Genomic DNA, 20,778 nt, shown 5'->3' on the forward strand with positions numbered 1-20,778 from the left:
AGTACGATGAAGACCAGATTGAATATAATTGGTATACAGGATGATTCATCAAATATATACTCACCCACTTTTCCTTCTTTAATAATGCAGTTACCTATTAAAAATCTGATTTTTGGAATTTTTAAATATACAAGAACATAATTATAATTATAATTTGTAAGAATGATCCAAGTTGGTATAATAAACGTTATAAAACCACTTACCTATACTTATAATAAAGACGATTATTTTTGCATAAAAATTTTAATAATTGAACAACTATAATACTCGTGCGAAATCTTTATAAGTACCATCAACAATTAAAAAATTATTTACTAAATAATTTACACTAAAAAATGAGTGTTTTCGTTAGAAAAACAGAAGTTTGTATATTGTATCAACTTGGCGAGTATGATTTCTCAAATATAGTTTACAAAAATATCCCATGAACTCGAAAATATGGTCTTTAGATTTATATATTTAAAAATTACAAATTTGATAAATGTTTGGTGAATCACCCTGTACAAACATAATAATATAATTCATATAATATATATATGGGACGGATCGGGCGATTTATAAAGAGGTCGTCGTCGTCGCCGCCGCCGCGTTAAATGATTATAAGAATTAGAGATGGTCCGACGCCGATAACAGTATATATACACACCGACATAAGTACGCTCGCGCGATTATTATTATTATAGGGCTGGGCGCGCGGTTTTGATCGGCTCGCGATATACGCGCTCGTCGGTGCACTCCTCTGGCCTATGTGTATTGTAGATCTTAGAGATCCTCGTCCGCCTCCCCCACGACCGCTCGACCGTATGGGCGTACCCGACACAACGATATATGTACGCGAACATATAGTTACCCGTATTTACCTGTACCTAGGCGCTAGGGTGCTAATTATTAGTATTTTAGAGACATAATATATATATTATATATATATATTATAATTCAGGTATACGCGCTTTGTGTGTGTGTGTTTTTTTTTGTTGTCCTCTTTCCATTGATTTCAGGTCAGTTCCGGGCGTATCGTGAGAGCAGACGCACTGTGCACGATATACTGAGTAGACTGTAGGGTAAATCCGATAGAGACTGTATACTACGCGTACTTCTATATATTATGAACGAATAACAAAAGCTGAGTTTTTCGGGGCAGAATAAAAAAACCTAACGAAGAACTTAGGTGCCAAACAAATTTTAGAGGAAACAGACTCTCACCAAATACCGTATACAATTTCCGTTAAATTTGATATTATATTTTTATTAATAAAACAATAAATTAATTATATGTAGGTCAACATCAATAAAATCTTTTGCGAAACTATTTATTTGTGGGTTTAATAATAATTTAGATATTAATATCGTACTAGAAATTCAATGACAATGTATACGCTTGTTTTCGTCAATTTTATTTAAAATAGTACCTACTACCTATAATTATATTAAGGAATAACAAGAATAACTAGGTATATATATCCTTTTCGATGCACTATGGATAAATGATAATCAAGACGTCCAATATAGTCTATCTTGACCCATTGTGCTACGTTTTCAAAATCTTTAATTATTATTATTATTTGAAGACAATCGCAGTATTCGGGGTGTCATACTATTAAAATTCATGAGAGCTAAGCACCCTTATATTAGCACCTTTGTAGCGATTCACGCCAATGATGAATACCTACACCGCGAATACCCCCCGTCGCGATGATTCGTTTGCTGTACCGTTAAACTTGAAATGTATATAATAATATTATACGAATTGGTATACACATTGATATAGTGGTATCGTAATATTAGGTAGGTACACCTAACCGTTAAGATCAACTATACGCCTGCCACAACGAATCCAACAATTGTATATACCTATATATATGTCCTATATATATATATCACAATATTACAGTATACTTATACCTATATTAGTTATTTTGTAGACGTCGGAAACGCGTGCGAGCGTTATGATTTAATGTATATAATTTTCGTTTTATTGCCGACTGGTGAAGAAAACACATACATACGTATAGTAACGGGCGTCGTTTCAATTCGTTTGGAACTTTGGAAAAAAATATAATGATATCGTTTCGGTGCCGCCGCGCACGATACACAAGCTCGTTGAATACTATTATAACACGAGACGCTCGTATTATACTTAGTGAGCTACGCATGTGTACCTACCTATACACGGACGAGTAGTGAAAAAGACAAAATTACAATATACCGTTTGATTGTTTCGAACGATTCTCTTCGGGAACGAACGCTAAACACTATAAGATATCGTCGATATACCCGCGCTGCATTAATTTCGAACACGACGCGCGTTATTAAAAATGTAATAACTAATAATAATAATATTACTATACCTACCTGTTTGATATTTTTTCTTCCTTTGGAATGCGGACGGTCCGCCGAAAATGTCCGTATTGTATACCTGCAGTGTACAGACGGACGGAAAAGTAAAAATAATAACTCTTGTATTGAGAGAAAAAAAAATTATCATTATTATTATTATTACGATCGCCGCGGCCGGGGCTACCGGAGAACTGAATTCCAGAAATGCTCGAGTGAGTGTGAGTAACAAGCAATTATAAATATTTCTCGTTTTGCCGCGTCCCGTGTATATAATATAATATTATAATAGGTACACGTCCTATCCTCTCGTATGTGGCCGATTTATTATTACAGGCATACGTATTGTATACATTATATTATAATATGTGTATATTCGGTCCAGCCCCCGACATCACGCGCGCGCGTAATTCGGTGCCGAACGCACGTACGCCCGTTAATTACAAAAAAAAAAAAAAAGGAGAAGGAAGGAAAGAAAAAACACTTTATATAATATAAGCTATAAACGAATAGACGAAAATCGTATTTTAAAATATAAATTATCAATATTAGGTATATATACGTATAAGTATAATACCCACAGCGCGATGAATACGTGTGCCCGGCGTGTTTTTCGCTCAACTTCACGATATAGACGTAATTATTATCATTATTATAAGGTAGAAAACAGATTCACATACGTAATCAAACGTACCACTATTTCCACTAAAAGATACTCGAAAATTAATACAATTATAACAATTATAGCTGTAAGAACGTTACAATTATAATACTTGTATAACAAAATATAAGTTTCTTAATCAAATATTAAAGTACTATTAAATCGAATTAACAAAATAACACAACATCTTCAATTATTATTTATTACTTCGTTAGGTAAATCGTGTAAGTACGTAAATTCATCAGTAATAATAATTATTAAATAAAAAAAACTAAATAATCGTACTGTAACATTTTGATTAATATTAATTATACATGATGTATTAAAGTATCCCAATACACTTTTAAAAATACTTTGGTAAATTATTTTACTGCGGTATAAAAGACGTACCTATAATATGTTAGTATTTATATACTATAATATTACGGCGTATTTATTGTATATTATTTTTTAAATTTGTTTTATTGATTCGATCGTACGCACTGATCAATTTTTGTCACAATCTACTAAAAATATACTTCACCATTGAGGATCGACTTCTATAGAATAATTTTTTTTTATCATTTAATAACTATAATTATTAAGAAACATATAGGGGCGTGTGTCCCTAAAAATAAATTTTAACATAATCGACTTTGATATTGTCCGCGATCGACTGTTTGGCCGCCACTGATCTATATAATATAACGTTGTAAATAATAATGAAATTGTTGAAAATTATGCAAAATGTTTGTAAAGACGACAATATCTGCGAACATAATATTATTATGTACAATTTTTCGGGTAAAATGTTTAAAAAATCTGCGATCGCGGCGTATATTATAATATGCGTATTACATATTAATAACAGATGTTGTATTAATTCTCGTATAAAATATATATATTATATGTTATAATGTTTTGTCCTCTGCGGTGACTATCTCTTTCCCTCATCGCTGTAATAATAATAATTACATTGTTATTATACGCTCGTCCACCCCAATTTTATTCATCATTAATTAACTTCTATACATAATATATATATATATATATCTACACGACGACGATACATTTACCTACACGGCTACATGTAGCTACATAATATTATATTATATAGGTATAAACTATAAAGTATTAAGTATAATGATTATCCGTATATAGAGGGTTTTAACGCACAAACACACACTCACTTCCAATTATGTATATCGTATCACGAGATTAGCCGTTATTCTTTGGTGTAAAATATAATATTTAATATCACAATTCACAATAATAATAATTACTGCGTCGTGAAAACGATCGTAATTTCGATATTCGAGTATAAAATTTGTATATTATATTATATTCGTAAATTATTATTACGTTTTCGTACCCAAATTATGTACCGTAGCTACATTCATGTAGGTACTTCTAGTCTCTACCTATAATACGTATCTATATAATATAAATATTATGTTTTTCTTATACGCTAATTATTATTATCGCCGCGTTAAATACCGTCGCTGGCCGCATACTATACGACGAAGCTATATGTTATATTATAATATGTATATCATAATAATATCGTGTACTTACATCACGGTCGTTATACCTATATATATCCACAATATACATATATATATATAATATCGTGCGTACTATAAAGCCGCATATATATATGACGACCGTAATTACGGGGTTTTCGACTTAACGACATGCGCTCATATATATGTATTATATAGTCGCAGAGTGGCCTAGACGTGGCTAAATGTTATTTTAATATTTTACTTTTTACTCACAGGTAACTTGTGACCGAAAGTCGAACACGAAACAGCCCCATCACCACCACCTGCAGCTATTGCCGTGCCGTCGACGAGATTGACATGACTTTCAGATGCGTGCCGGCTTTTCAGCCGCTGTCGTCAGGCGCCGATTGCGCCGCTCCGTGGGTGAGTACCTGTAGAGTATTATATTATTTAAATACAAAATTATACAAAATGTTGCATTATACTTAAGTTGGTAAAATTTGTTACGAAATGATCGTTTTGTCAAAAACCACGATAGTCTTAGTTGTAGCATCATTCGTGTAGTAAGACAGTATAATAGCAGTAACAATTTATATAGCCTCCAATATAATATTATAATATTATAAGACGTGTAACAAGTTGTCTTTATAAGTGCAATTATTATTAACTATCAAATTGTATAAATAATTTGCAATAATCGTTACGTTTACACATTTCGCTTTTAGTAGTGGTAAAAATCGATAAATTGAGCTTTTTTCTTATTTTCTTATAAGTATTAGGTACATTGGTACCTATTATAAATACGAATTTAAAATAGTCCGCAATGCCGACAATTATATACCTAACTGATTTTATAACCATCGAATTTTAATGAAACAGAAGATTAATACAATCAAATAAATCAATTCATATTTTGTAATGAATTTTTATTTGACAATTTGATTTATTTATTTTTTTGTTATGATTTTCACAATCTTTAATTAGGTATAGGTACCTACTATTTGTACTAATGAAAAACTAATTGTGTGTATTAAAATATTGTGGTATATTACATCAGAACCCTTAGTGTAGTAGATCACTTGCTACATGAATGTCGTCGTAATGACTATATACCTATTTTGCTAAATTATACGATAAAAATATATTTTACTAACAATTTTTCAACAAAACCGGCCACAACGTCACCGTTCGCCTGACATTTGCGACGTTATACGGGAAACGACTAGGCACTGAGATCTACTAACAGCGAGCGAAAACGCATTATTATTTTTAATCATATAATACAATATATTATATACATATATATATTGGATGAGACGATAAAATTCTTGCCAAAAGTAAATCCGACCGTCGTCGCGGTCGTCGCCTCCGCCCCGATGACGGCATCAGCGGTATGGATACGAAAATAATAAAAACCGTATATATCTATATACCTACAATAATGTGTAATATATTATGCCCTAGTAAGGTACTGTGTATACAGTTTTGTGTGTTGGCCATTTACGTCGAGGCGGCCGATATATATAGACCCAATGATTATAAATCTGACCGAATATACGGCTTTTTTTTCATTTTTCGTTATTACACGTATATTATTATATAACATTATATTATATACACTATCGCGACTCGCCGCCCCTCTTTTATATATATTTTTCCGTGCGAGATGTTAGGTATATTATATTGCAGCGATGTGTTACGAGACGCATCATATTATGTTATATTTTTTTTTTTTGCGTATTTATCACTCGTACGAATCTCCGTGTGGGTTAGACGTACGGTTGCTGCTGCAGTGTGTGTGTGTCTGTGTATATGCGGTGTGTCGAACCCAAGGTCCCGCGTTAACCCGCAATTATAACCCGTATAATGTACCCAAGTGTACATTATTATTATGTATTATACAGAGATATACATCGTAAAACAGCATCGATGTGCCACGGTATTCGCGCGTGACGTGAAAATAGGTATACACCCGTCTATAATCCTATACCTAGCTGCATAGAATGTATACAAACTATAGGTATATAATATAATACCGTATAATCGTCCCGTCTGAAAAGTCGCAAAACCCATCATCATTTTGGTCATTGCAGCTGGAACGCCGCGACCGCGTGGATAAACGACCGAAACGAATAACGATAATCTCAGCAGTAGGCAGCACTATATAACGTTTATATTATAACATTCGGGTTCGGGTGTTTCAACTTTTCAAGAACTCATTACAATATGTTAACAGAAATTTAAAAATTGTATGTCCTTAATCTTATAACCTAAATTTTATGTTATAAGTTTTATACACCTATATCATGCGAAAAAAAAAAATAAAACTTCCATTATAGGTACATTAAAACGATTTCAAAATCGATGTCAAATTACTTACTATCACTATCAACGTCGATCAATATTTAAATAACAATTAATCATCCCATAAATGAAGTCAATATTTTAACAGAATTGCTCAACTTCGGTGTTTCAACAAATAAACACAATATATTAGGTATAGCCGGTATAGGTATAGGTAATATAGTTTTGATTTATGAATATATACTACCAATATGTTTACCCATATAAACAACAGAACACAATTTCTTCGTCAAACGATTTTAAATAATCTTATACCTATTTGATAAATACTTCAAATAAAATTCAATTTGTAGTAAGTATGAACATGTTTTAACCCTTATAATGTTACGGTGAATTATAATAAATTTATAAAATGTTGAATGGTGTTAAAGACGTATTACATTATGGGTATTCATATATATATATATATAGAACATAAATACCACTTCATACTTTTATATACGATTAACAATAAGTACGGTATGCAATAAATTTCAACAACATTAATTCGTAAAATTTCCTTCCAGTTTTATTTGTTCTCAGAAGCCCTAAAGGCTATACGTGTTTAGGTGTTGATTAACTTTTATAATGTATTAATGCTTAGGTATATGTGATGACAGGTTAACTTAAACTTTTTGATACTTTCATCATATACAAACGGGTGATGATGTAAAAAAAAGTTTAATATACTCTCGTTTTATGAAACGATAAAAAAAATTTCAAACAAATGCCTTCTTTTTTTACAATTCTCGTGGTTATACGCACAATTCAGTAGAATAGATACCTGGTACCTATTATGTAATCAAGGTAAAAAAAATATTTTTTTATCATAAATAGATCCTATTTGAGGTTTTTATTGTAAACTTCATAACTGTGATTTTACAGTTTTTTCTTTACAGTGTGAAAAAAGTATTATCTTTTATGTTTATTGTTTACACATTTTTTAACATTCGTTACTTCTTTTTAAACGGAGTTGTGGCGCGCTCTATTAACAAGGTCACTCACTATTGTTTAGTGCTGCGTTCAAGCGGACATTTATTTATATATATTGTGGTGTCCATAAAGACACAGATATCCAACAGATAGCGCTTTATATCTATTTTATATTTTGAATTTTGAATTTGGTATAGGTAGGTACAAAAAAGATATTTTCGATAATTAAATTAATACATTTACTATAATATTAATAAAAACAAATAACTATCAATGTGTCAGTGGCTTTTAGGGGTTTAATCCCCCCCCATCAAATAAGTTTGGAATTATGATAATAATTGCAAATATAAGGTAGATATTTTTTAAGCAAATTTGTTTTTTTGTGTACTGAAAATTTTAATATTTTATTTACTCAAAAACAAATTTTTCGGTTTATCAATTACATTTTTTGTCTTCTATGAAAAAATTTTTATTATTTTTCTGGTTAAATAAAATTGTTAATTTAATAATAAGTGATAACTGATAAAAGTCTTTAAAATAATATTTGATTAGTATTTTATGTGAACTTAATTCTTACATTCTAAAAAAAAAATCATCCAAGGTTTGAGTGGAAACTGGAAATTAGTGAAAAGGCAAATCCGTCGTATGATATAATAATGATATAATGATATAATATAATACTGATTGTTTTTATGTCTACATTCTTTGATTTCAATTTATACTTCAGGAATAGTAATACAAACAAATTAGATAAAATTTTAGTTCCGTAATTTTTATTACTAATACTTTCATATTAGTATTATATTATTCTTACTTTTTACCTTGTATATAGGTAGGGGTAATCCTAGAACTCATCTTTACTTTCTAGTTTCTACTGTCTAATTGTAAAATTTATTAGTTCCCTTGTATTAGATAAATCAGTTTTAATAAAGATTTTCTGAGAAATATGCATGTATATTTATTAAATGCTGTTTTGCCATGTCACTGCACAAATGGTTATCACATAACTTAGATATTAATTTATATTAAGAAAAGTATAAAAAACTTTCAGAGTATACTTTAAACTTTTCTATGAATTCTGAATATACCTACTTATATAATGTACCTATAAGTTAGAATTTAGAAAGTACGATAAAAGTTGACTCTTAATTTTAAGTTGTTTTTTCTTAACAGAATATTTAATCTTAACTTTTACAAACAGATTACAGAACAATAACAATGCAGGGACATTATAGGAAGTAGGTACATATTATGTTAGGTATTAATAATCTCCATTTACCATTTATATAAAACATCTATAGTCTTACATAGTCATATCCAATATTTCTCAATTATTACAATTTACAATGTTATAAAACATTTCTTTTTACATCTAGGTATGTATTAGTACTTAAACCGTTAAATCATTTTTATAACAAACATAATATAGTGCTGCGATAATAATTTTATTTTCTTAAAAAATACTACTTTAAATGCAACATAGCTTATACATTTTTAAAATAAAATATAGAAAATCTGCTGGTGTAAAATAATTTTATGATCCATTAAAATCAAGTCTATTTTCACTCCACGAATCAAGTTCTACATCTGCACCAGCTACTCGTTTTAAATATTTAATGTACATCTATAAGTATTGTTATCTAATAGGTATATCATAGTATGATATTATAATTAACAGGGTACGTATCGTGCGTACGATATTTTGCTCTCGATATATTATAATTTTTCCAATTACCACGATTCATCAAAAAACTGTCCGCGAACTTTTTTTCACTCTCGCAGGAAACGAGATTATACGTATTATAATAATTATTACTCACATTGCTCATAAGACAAGTGATAAGTCATAATATAAAATAAATGCTAACAGATAAACTAAAAACATTTTTCACGAGGAGAACAAAGAACGAATTCAAGAACCGGGTAGTACTTTTTTATATTGTATAATATAGGTAAAATATAATATAATATAGGTTGATTATGATTTATGAAAATAGATAGACCTGCAGCTACTATAATATAGGTACACGCTACACTTATACATATTTAATAATGAAATTTTCGTTCAGTTGAAATGGAATAAATGTAGGTAGTTGACGTGTACAAAGATTATCTGCTCCATACACAGAGTGATTCACTAAAGCATGTTCTTCCCTTTTTCATTAACATGTAATTATTAAAAATCTAATTTTTGAAATATTCAAATATAATACTTTAACATCGTATATTCAAATTTGTAAAATTTTTTGTTCAACTTAGGGGAGTGTCTTGGGGAGAAAAAATGTCTTTTAAATAAATAGCCCTATTTTCTACACTATATTATAAAGCAAATAATTTTTTGAAAATTTAGTTAAATGTCAAAATCAATATTTGTACGAGTTAATTTTTTAACTATAATAACAATTACAAAAACCACAATTTTAATAAATTTATTATTAAAGGAAAATAGGGGTGATTATGCTTGGTGAATCATTCTGTATACGATGCGCATAATATGAAGAATGCAGAATAAAACGTTTTATCGATTTCCATCAATATTATAATATGTGTATATAATATATAGGTATAGTCGATCAAGTGAGTTGGTACGTAGGTATATAATAATAATATATTGTGCAGCTACCGTCGTCACCGACACACGTCGTATTTATACCTATATATAATACCTGTATAAAAATAGTATAGTAAATAATCGTCAATTGGATTTTCTATGGGAATTCGCGGAAGGTTCAGCGCACACAACTTTCTACTCTAAATATTTGCATGCGTAAAATCAATATAAATTATAATAATACCTACATATTTGTGTGTATAGGTAAAATAAAACAACTTGAACATCTATCTACGCGACAAACTGAAACAAAACTTGCACGGAATCATTTCGTTTTTTTTTCGTTAATCATTATTTCGAAAACTTTCTTACCTACCCAATATAATTTGTGTAATATCATACATAAATATATATATATTTATATAATATTATCTATCTCACAATGTTACAACTGTAATACTTAGCACCAGTCATTATTGTATATTATTAATTTATCGTCTCTGAAACTATAATATAGTAAATAGATGGAATTTAAAATGATTTATGCATTTTTGGATAATATACGAGACGGTTGTAACCTGTAAGGACATGAACTAATAAGGTGATATTTCACCGCTGCTTTGTCACGTACGTCATTTTTCGCGGTTCTGGTAAACTGAATTTGGCAGATGCATAGGTACATCTATATTTGATATTGATTATAGATGTAAATATATTTAGAGTTATGTGTAAGAGCTCTGACTCCATACAGATTGATATGGAATTTTTCAGCTTAATGGTAACTTGCATGATACAAATTGATTTATAATATTAATTAACCAATCATCACGGAGTATTATTTCATATGGTAAACACTAAATACGCAAACATGGCCACAGTGGAAATGTGTCTAAAGTGTCTTAAGAATTTATTAATACTATACTCGTATTCTTATACTTAATACTAAACTTTTTGATATATATGAACGCCATTCGTCACAGAATATACGAAATACTATCTAGAGACATTTATTCGTTTTTTAATCGTATCCAAAGTTTTATTAGATATAGAATTAAAATTAGGTACATTGTTCTTTAATATAATAACTAATAAGTAATTAAATAATAACCCGTTATAAATTAATAACGCAGTAATAACCACTGTGGAACGCGTCCATGTTCCCGGCACCACCCAATTAAAATTTCTAGTTCAAACCCAGGGTTTTCGATTGTGTTCAATTTGCGCTGCTTTGTACTGCAAAGCCCTTAAGGTCTATTCCAAAGTTATTATTAATAATTTTCACTGGATAGTACTTACAACATGCGGACACCGCTCAATTAATATCTCGTGTTAAACATAAGCCTTTTATTTGTGCTGTACCTATTTGTACTTAGTATACCATCGACATCAACCGATATCCGAGGTAAATTACAAATAATTTCGGAAGGAATTAAACACAAACTAAGAGATTTACAGTGCAAACAAATCCTAAATAAATCACAAACATAATTCCTGGTTTTGGTTTGATCCCAGTTCGCCGACCTCTAATTAGCTAACAGCTGCGGGTTTTTTCACCAAAAATCACTTTTAATGATTTTTTAAAAAAAACCCAATTCGTCGATAACGATGATAATATTAGCTACAATATATTTATTAGTAGGGCTTGAAAACGTCATAATAACGTTATAATTATGTTATATTTGACAAAAAAGGATTGAAATTTGTAAACGTAATTATAACGGAAAACGATATACATAAATAATTAAACAACACAAAACAAAACGTAATGTTTAACAAAATATATAGTATATCATTAAACAAAACATAACGCAAAACATTATTTATATACATATTTTAGTATACCATTAAAAATTGTTTGAAATTTAATATTTAGGTATTAATAGAATAATTTTATTGCCAATAGCTAATAGCGATGTCCTATTGCTCTATTACTTTGAAACGGGTACGTAAATGCGCGTTTAAAATTTAAATTCTGAAAAAAAAACGTAAAAGTTGTACAACGTTTTAAATCTGAATAACGATAAACTCAAAGTTTGTGTAACGTTTTTATTCAAAATAACACAAAATGAAATTTTTTCTTCAAATTCAAGCCCTGCTTCTTAGCATATCAATTTATACAACTATAAGGTACCATCTACTATATTATCTAGCCATCTTATCAGTATACGCCTGTCACACGGTTATTGAAATCGATCAATATTTTATAAATATATAAGTATACCTATAGTATACAAAGTATTAGGATATACAATATACGGTTGGATGATAAATAAATTGAATTCCGTCTAAACATTCCTTACCTTATCTTAAATATTGAGTGTTTTCCAGCAAAATAATCGCCCTGTATAGTTTCACCACTCGTTTCCGACGGTCATTTCATTTATAGTGCGAGTATGCGACATTATATAACATAATACATATTATTATATTATATTGTTATTGTTGTCTTACATTAACCCGTTGTAGCGCCGCCTCGGTCAGGTAAGATAAGCCTCCGATGTATTTCCGTGAGCGGGAGGACGGTTTCTACGAGGGGGAGAGCTTGAAATGTTTACGATCTGTAATCAATGTTCGAGTTATAATATATAATACGTATATGTATATAATATAGGTAGGTACTTTGAGTGACGATATGTTCGAGTATAGGTATATATATATCGAATATATGTATATATGTGTGTTACAAGTATATGGGTACGCGTGTTATAGATTATTATTATTATACATAATACCTATAAGTGGCAATACGGTGAGTCGTTGTAGGTACGTAATAAATGCCATTATATATACGATATTATTATTATAATATGCTCGGTGTAAACGCGCGCACACGGATTATGCGCGAAACGCTATAAAACGAAGTAAAAATATAATGTAGGTATTATATTATGTACCTACGTATATAATGTTTAGTATTAAAAAAATTCTCGCTGCGCCATAATTTATACGCCAGTGCAATAAAAAAAATTCCATCGGCAGTTATCGCGGGTAGGCTGCAGCGCACTTGCATCCATCGCGTATACATAGAATATAATAATATAATATACGTGATATATATTATAGTAGGTAGTTATACAGAGTGTCTCATCGCATTTGTCTCCGTGCACATCCGCCTCCTACCCTGACTTTTTGAACGTACGAACCTACATTTGAATTCCTATACACAACGGAAAATGGATATTATGGGTGGATTCAAATTTTAAAACATTTACATAAATAATTATACCTATATCAGATTTTTGTATAGTAAATTTTAAACAGCCACGCACGATGACGTGATTGGTACCATTTCGATATATTATACCATAGTGATAAGTTTTCTAATGGTATTTCAAAAAAGTATAAAATAAAAAAAAAAAAGTTATCGACGGGGACACGTAACGCGGTGAGACACGCTCTGTATACGCGTAATACGCGTTATTTTGTAGCTGCACCACTCTGACCCGGCGTGACGCCAATTCGTATATTATAAGCCTAGTTGTGGCGTTTTTAACGCACGGCTACTGTGCATTATTTACGTCATGTATAATTCATGCCGGTATATAATAATAATGCATAATACACATATGCGTATGATATTATTAGATTATATACCTGTAATATTAAATACCATTACAACGCGGTTGGATACAGCTCACGACGAAAGTCAATAAATTAAAAAATAACTAGATTTATTCGTTGAATAATTATTATTATTATACTCGAGACATATAAATATATAGATTGTGAAATATATATTATAATATACAAAATAAGTAACACAACCTAACCGATTAGATTATAATACGAGTATGTAATACGTACAGGCCAGCTGTTTAACTGGAAACGGCAATTACTTTTATAAATCAATTATTGAGATGATGGCGTCGACAGCAATTTTTCAGAAGTACTAAGCGTTTTGGGGCGAAGTTCTTAACCCGCGGACTGCTATCTTGCCGTAAGCAAACAACCATGGTAGAAGAATTTCAACCACGGTTGTGGTAGGTCGGTCGTATTGGTTATCGGGTATCCAAAAAATGTTTCATCAGTTATATATTATTATATAGGAAAATTGTCAGTTACGTTCGGCCATTTTCTACACGTCCGTCTTCTCTTTCATTCTCGATCAATTCATTTTCGCTAGAGCGTATAGTTTAGTGAAGTTCTATGATATTTCGGTGATACAATATTATTTTGTACTTTTTATTTGCGATCTTCATGGTTTTTGTAAGGCGAATCACGTCACTGGCTTACACAAAATGAATAGATACGTACCTAAGAGGGCGGTACGTCAAGGTAAGATGCACATCACTATTTCACTATATTATACAATCATTCTAAAATCTCAATGTATGCAAGAATAAAGGCTTAAGTTTCATACACGATAAATCTACAACTATTCTTTATGGTTTATTATATTATTTAAGAAATACGTTACTATGATTATTTAAGAATATAAATACTTATGTAAAATATGAAAAACCTTAGGAAATGATCGTTAAGATGATTTTTGATTTAACATAATATAATACCTTCTAATACATTATGAGTAATTATGATTATGATTGTTGCTCTTATTGTAATTAGTAATTACGTATAACTCCTATGTTACTTGGATATATGTATAGAAGTATTTAAAAAATGCAAATTTAGTAAAACGATTACTTACTGCATTTATCATTTAATAATAACTTGTTAAATAGATAAACACAAAAACAATATAATATTGCTTTAAAATATGCGATATTTTCAATATAATTCAATTAGAACCATAATATATCATCGATCGGTAAATCCTTGGTCTTATAATTTATTTATGTTAATGACTATAAGTGCGAATTCAAAGATACTATTATAGTGTAAGTAGTAATAATATTTTATTTCTCGCTATAATTATTAAATTGTTTTCTAACATATCATGTAGGTACCTTCAATGGTATAACATTTATATTTAAGATGCTAGTATAAAAACACGTTAACGATCATTTTCAACTGTTTGACGACGGTCAAAATGCGTGTGCGGTAAATAAATTGTTATTTGATTATACCTATCTGGTGCCACGAATAGCTCGTTGTATTCACGTCAGTAATCATAATATTATTCTCGCAGACCACCATAATACTCATACTATGTTGATATTAAAATGTGCTCAATCGGTAATTGAGTTTTTTACCTATATAGTGTTAGTGTATATATTATAATAATAATTATTATTATTCTACGTTTATTCGTGTATATGTGTAATATTTATAAACGCTTTCTCTGTAACCTTATTATTTTAAAATTTACATAAATTGTACAAATATATTATGTACCTACCTATATATATTATATATGTGACGTTCATACAATCCAAATCTACCTACCCACAACTTGAAAATATAGATAAATAGCCGACATTGTACAACAGAAAAGACTGTTTTATAGTTTCAAAATTAAACTTATATTTATCGTATCGACTATCATTATTATTATTTTCTATACTCATACCGTGTATACTGTATAGGTGGTACAAGTTAACAACAATAATAATATTATAACACTGCAATACATAGTATTCAACGTTCATTGGACGGAATATAGTAATTATTAATGTTTGTGTTTAATTTAGTCAGGGTTAACGGTGCACAATCGTATACAACGGTGACGGGTCGCGCGAGTGGGGTTATGAAAAATGGGTGCATGCCAAAACCGTGCGTGGGCAGAGGTGGCAGTAGGTAACATGATTTGTTATAATCGTATATAATGATAATAATATATAGATATATAAAAACTCCGCCGAAATAATCATTATAATACACTTTAAGTGTATAATATAACGTGATCGACTATAATATAACGGTTGAAAATAAGCACTACCTAGCATAATACGAGTATATACAGTGAATATTAGCAAGACTTGTGTTAGCAAAACTAGTAACTTAATTAGTTCCGATGTTTTTTAATTAGTTTTTAGAAAAACTCACCTGATTTTGGTCAAAATATATATTTATTAAACAATTTGTAAATGTTGAGACTTTGGACATAATATAGCGAGTTTTCTAAACTTAAAATATTTGTCTTATAAGAACTTATACAGTTATTATGGACGGATTAGAATAATAATAATAATAATAATAATCTACCAGTATGATCATTATAAATAAATATATATAGTATATACTCTTATTATTAAAATAATAAATATAAATTATGTAGGTACCTATGTTTTGAGTATTGAAAATAAACACTAAATCATCTGCTGTCATCGTTTTTCGTTATTATTATTCGTATAATACATTGAATTTGCTTCGTTTTGTTGTTAATCGGAAATAGGATTTTTTTTTTTTACAAAGCACGTAGTGAAAATATAACTTCTAGATGTCCACACTATTTTTTTCATATAATCCAATGCTATACGTACATCGAAATAATTTCAATCGAAGGTATGAAATTTGATGCTGTAGCGCCAGCGCTAGATGGTGCAAACATTGTATATAATGTTCGACCGTGTGACATAATGCCTGCCAATACAACAATACGCGTGACTTATACATATATACGTTGTTACGGTGTTCACGAAAATTGTTAACAAAATCGCATTGGTCGTCGATTAAATAAGATATATACATATAAATAATGGCTACTACTCGACGGCGTAAAGATCAAAAGAGCGCTATAGCCATCGACGTTGTACGAGTTCACTTACATATCCACGAGATTATTGCAAAATTCGATGAGGACAAATCGCTGATCCTTTGTATTGAGTCGATAAAAGACTTTTATTGTTATTATTATTATTTGATAAATGGGACAAGGAAAATAATATACAGCGTGTAACCGGCGGCAGCAGCGGCGGCGTCGATGGCGGCCTAGTTTTGGCTTTCCGTGAGGTCATAACATGTACGTACAATATTTATACGTGTATATAATACGTCTCCACGAGTTCGTTTTGACGACCACTGAACGGCGGCGAACAGGTGAGCGAGCGCATACACACACACACACACATATAATATAATACTTATATTGTATATGTCTCTCATCTTTCCCTCTCTTTCAATCACTCTGTCTCTATATCTCTCTCGGGCCTCGCCGCATGTACTGCGACCACCTCAAACACACTCGATAATGGTCTCGCATGTGCTGTGTATGCGCGCGCTCGTGTGGTTCCGGCGCCCGGGGTGGAGGAAGAGAATGTACTTGAGTGTGTGTGTGTGCGTGTGCGCGCGCTCAAACGTCGCCTACGACACGATACGTACCTACTACGAAAACCTGTTGGATGCTGTTTGACCTGGACCCGAACAAACATCGATAGCACCGCGGCCGTCACTATACAAGTTACTGCGGTAAAATCGTACGTGCGTGTGCGTAGTAGCGTACGGCATAATCATGATACCTACCCGACAAAATCGCTACGACTATCGATTGTTGTACGCGAATATAACGCACATCGATATACCGTTGCGGTTATACGACGGAGACAGGTAAAACCGCTTCAGGGCCAAACCGTACACATAGCTCCGAGCCTTCCGCCGGTGACCACTCTAGTTTTTTCTGTATATTTTTATTTGTATTATTATTATTATTTTTTTTTTTCGTTTTCTCGTATCATATTTACGTACAACCACCCGATCTTCGTGATCCGATCACGTTGTCAGAAACTACCCCCTTCACCCACTACTCGTATAATATCGTACATCTACAACCAGCTCTACCTCGGGCGATGGCCACGTGACGCTAGTATAATGTGACGTCATAAGTCGCTATGAATATCAAAGATATACTGGTCATGGAAGGTGACGAAGGTTCGATGGACAACCAAGGCGGCGACGTCATCATCATCAACAACAATAATAACAACAACGAAAACTGCAGTGACAACGATAACGCGAAACGGCGTAAGCGGGAAATCGTCGAAGACGGAGGGTCGCTGTCCCCGCTGCATTTGCAGCGCCATGAAAACAGCGTGTACTTGCGGCACCGGCACCGGAACGACCAACCGGATGAACAGGAAGAAGAGGACCTGAGGCAATCGGACGATGAGGTACGTGTCGCTGCTGCCGCGATCTCCGATAATCTATTATCGTGTAACGAGTGTATTTTACACATATGTATATATTTATAGGTATCACTCGTACTGCCCCTCCAATTTATCTCAATTATATCCCCTTCCTCTTTCTCCCTCAACCACTTATTCATCAATATAGTGTCTGATCAGTGATCGGTATGTTTATATATATTTGTTTGCAATTCTAGCAATTTAAATTACATTCTCTAAAATAAATGTACCAGGATCTCGGGGTAGTTTTTTAAAATTGTGTATGTTTTTGTTTCCGACAGTAAATCGTATATAAATTATAAAATGCGTGAATTCTTCGATACTCATTTATCGTAACCAAATCGCGATCTGCCGTTATTACTGCTGTTCCGAACTACAGTGAAAGGCTAGACGCATGCACGCTTGCACGATATCTATGCCACCTCCGCCGTCGCACTTGAGCTACCGATGAGAAATATAAATTATTATCGTTTTAGCATTGGACCTTGTGGTAGAAACAAGTTATTAGTTAGTTCATTTTCAACATTTTATATTTTTAAAAATTTATATTTAAAAAAATATTTTAGATTCTGAGAGGAGCGAGGAATGTATTGGTTTTACAATGATGTTTATTTCTTTTTTATTCTGTAAACATTTTTTCTTCCTCTAAACTTGCTCGAAAGTACAAGTGTAGCATATTTTCCGGAAGGTAATTTTCTTGAGCTGGTATACTTTAAAGAGGTCATTTTTCGATTTTCGAAATGATACTCGAAATAAAAGCGGTTAAAGGAAAAAAATGTACAACTTCACGATTATGTAGTATAAAATAATTACGGCTTTGTTTATCACCTTAGAAACGAATAAAATTAAATAAAAAAGATCCCCTCGTCCGCTCAGAATCGTTTTTTATTGAATACAATCATATTGCATTCAAATTGAATATCATATTATGTAGTAAAATTACACTATCCTGTCCGTGGACCGAAGGGACGATGGATAAACGTCCACCATCGAAATGCGCTGACCTACTTTTTTTATATGCATTCAGATCAATTCACACCATCTGGTACAAATTCGATGCTTGATAAAAAAATATATTATGTGTATTTTTTATTCAAGTAAAGAAATCGTCATGGTCTTAAAATAAAAATTAAAAATCTGCAGATAAGTAAATACTTATAAACTATAGTATATTAATAAATGAATAAAAAAAAATATCGTAAATAATAGTTATCATAATTTACTATTTTCGTTTTCTAATATATGACTGGAAGATAAATAAAATTAAGATATTATAAGTTCGGCTATGCCAACTAAATCAGAAGTCTCTTTCATGCTGCCCGGTACAGTGGGTAACTGCATGGAAGTGATCTCTCGTATTCAACCCCAATTATTTTAAAATATTATCGATGTTTTATACTTAAATTATGTTGGACATATCATAACGCACGAATAAATAAATAAATAATCTGAATATTGCGCGTATTATATCTATAATGTATTTAATGGTTAATATTAAATAACCAATTTCTGACGTAAATTTGAAATAACTCAAGAGACTTTAATAGCCGCTGATTTTACGCATATCACTCGAATCATTTTTGTTCTGCAGTTTAAATACTTTTGTTAATAGATGACTACAATAATTATTTATTAGTTTATAAATTAAACAGGGACTAAATTATAACGCGTCTTAGTAAATCATCGTATTATAATTAATATGATTGTTAAATTAACACTGCAAATTGCAGTGCTAAATTTTTTTAAATCATTATTAATGAATGTCGTACAACCGCTTGTATAAGCGTGTTATATAATGTTTGTAAAAGTTTTGTTAAAGCTCGTTTGAAACGAATTCGCTGTGCTTATCTAACTGAAAACCGCAGCTTATTCATACTTCGTGTCAAAGCAGACTGCGTTTGGTTTTCTAGAAATCTTATAAATGCGATAGTCGTCTTCGAGGTCAGAGTTTACAGTCATTCCGTTATTTCAATATTCAATTATCGAATCGACTGCAGGTTTTACAGTATAACTACGTAGTACGTATATACACATATGGTTATAGGCATGTATATTGCCGATACTATACCTATGTGATTATCGAAAAACATGAAAAATAATACTATAAATTAGAAAAATATATATGATTTCTGTGTAGTGCTTTTATTTTTTTTTTAATTGACAATTTAGGTCCTTAAAGTCCCCGCCCTTCTAGAAAGTCTGTCTCGTTAGTTTGTTGGCGCAAATATTCATCTGACAACGTCGACTTTGCTGTCCAACCATTAAATCTACTTGTGTGTGTGCGCGCATGTGGGGAAAGTTCCTGTTTTAAATTCAGCGCCATTTATCAAAACGACATCGTTCGAGTATCAATGACCGTTCTGCAATCGTAACGGCAATGAAGTACGGACTGTCAAGGTCTTGAGGTTTACCGAGTTAAATTCTGTATGTAACTTTATAGACAGTCTCCGG

At 31.3% G+C, this 20,778-nt stretch overlaps 1 protein-coding gene across 4 annotated transcripts in view; it reads left to right on the forward strand.

The window, feature by feature from the left end:
* Window positions 1–20,778, forward strand: part of LOC114120883 (transcription factor AP-2-epsilon) — a 172,754-nt gene that overhangs the window by 83,180 nt on the left and 68,796 nt on the right. For 3 of the 4 annotated variants that reach the window (XM_027982960.2, XM_050205059.1, XM_050205060.1), the window contains one exon: window positions 4,755–4,902. In XM_027982960.2, the coding sequence (XP_027838761.1) occupies window positions 4,837–4,902 (66 nt within the window). In that variant the 5' untranslated portion in view covers window positions 4,755–4,836. Of the gene's footprint in view, window positions 1–4,754; window positions 4,903–17,443; window positions 18,313–20,778 lie in introns of those variants that run through there. The other variant, XM_027982959.2, reaches the window with a different exon arrangement.

Source organism: Aphis gossypii, chromosome 3 (assembly GCF_020184175.1).
Source record: "Aphis gossypii isolate Hap1 chromosome 3, ASM2018417v2, whole genome shotgun sequence".
Taxonomy (NCBI): domain Eukaryota; kingdom Metazoa; phylum Arthropoda; class Insecta; order Hemiptera; family Aphididae; genus Aphis; species Aphis gossypii.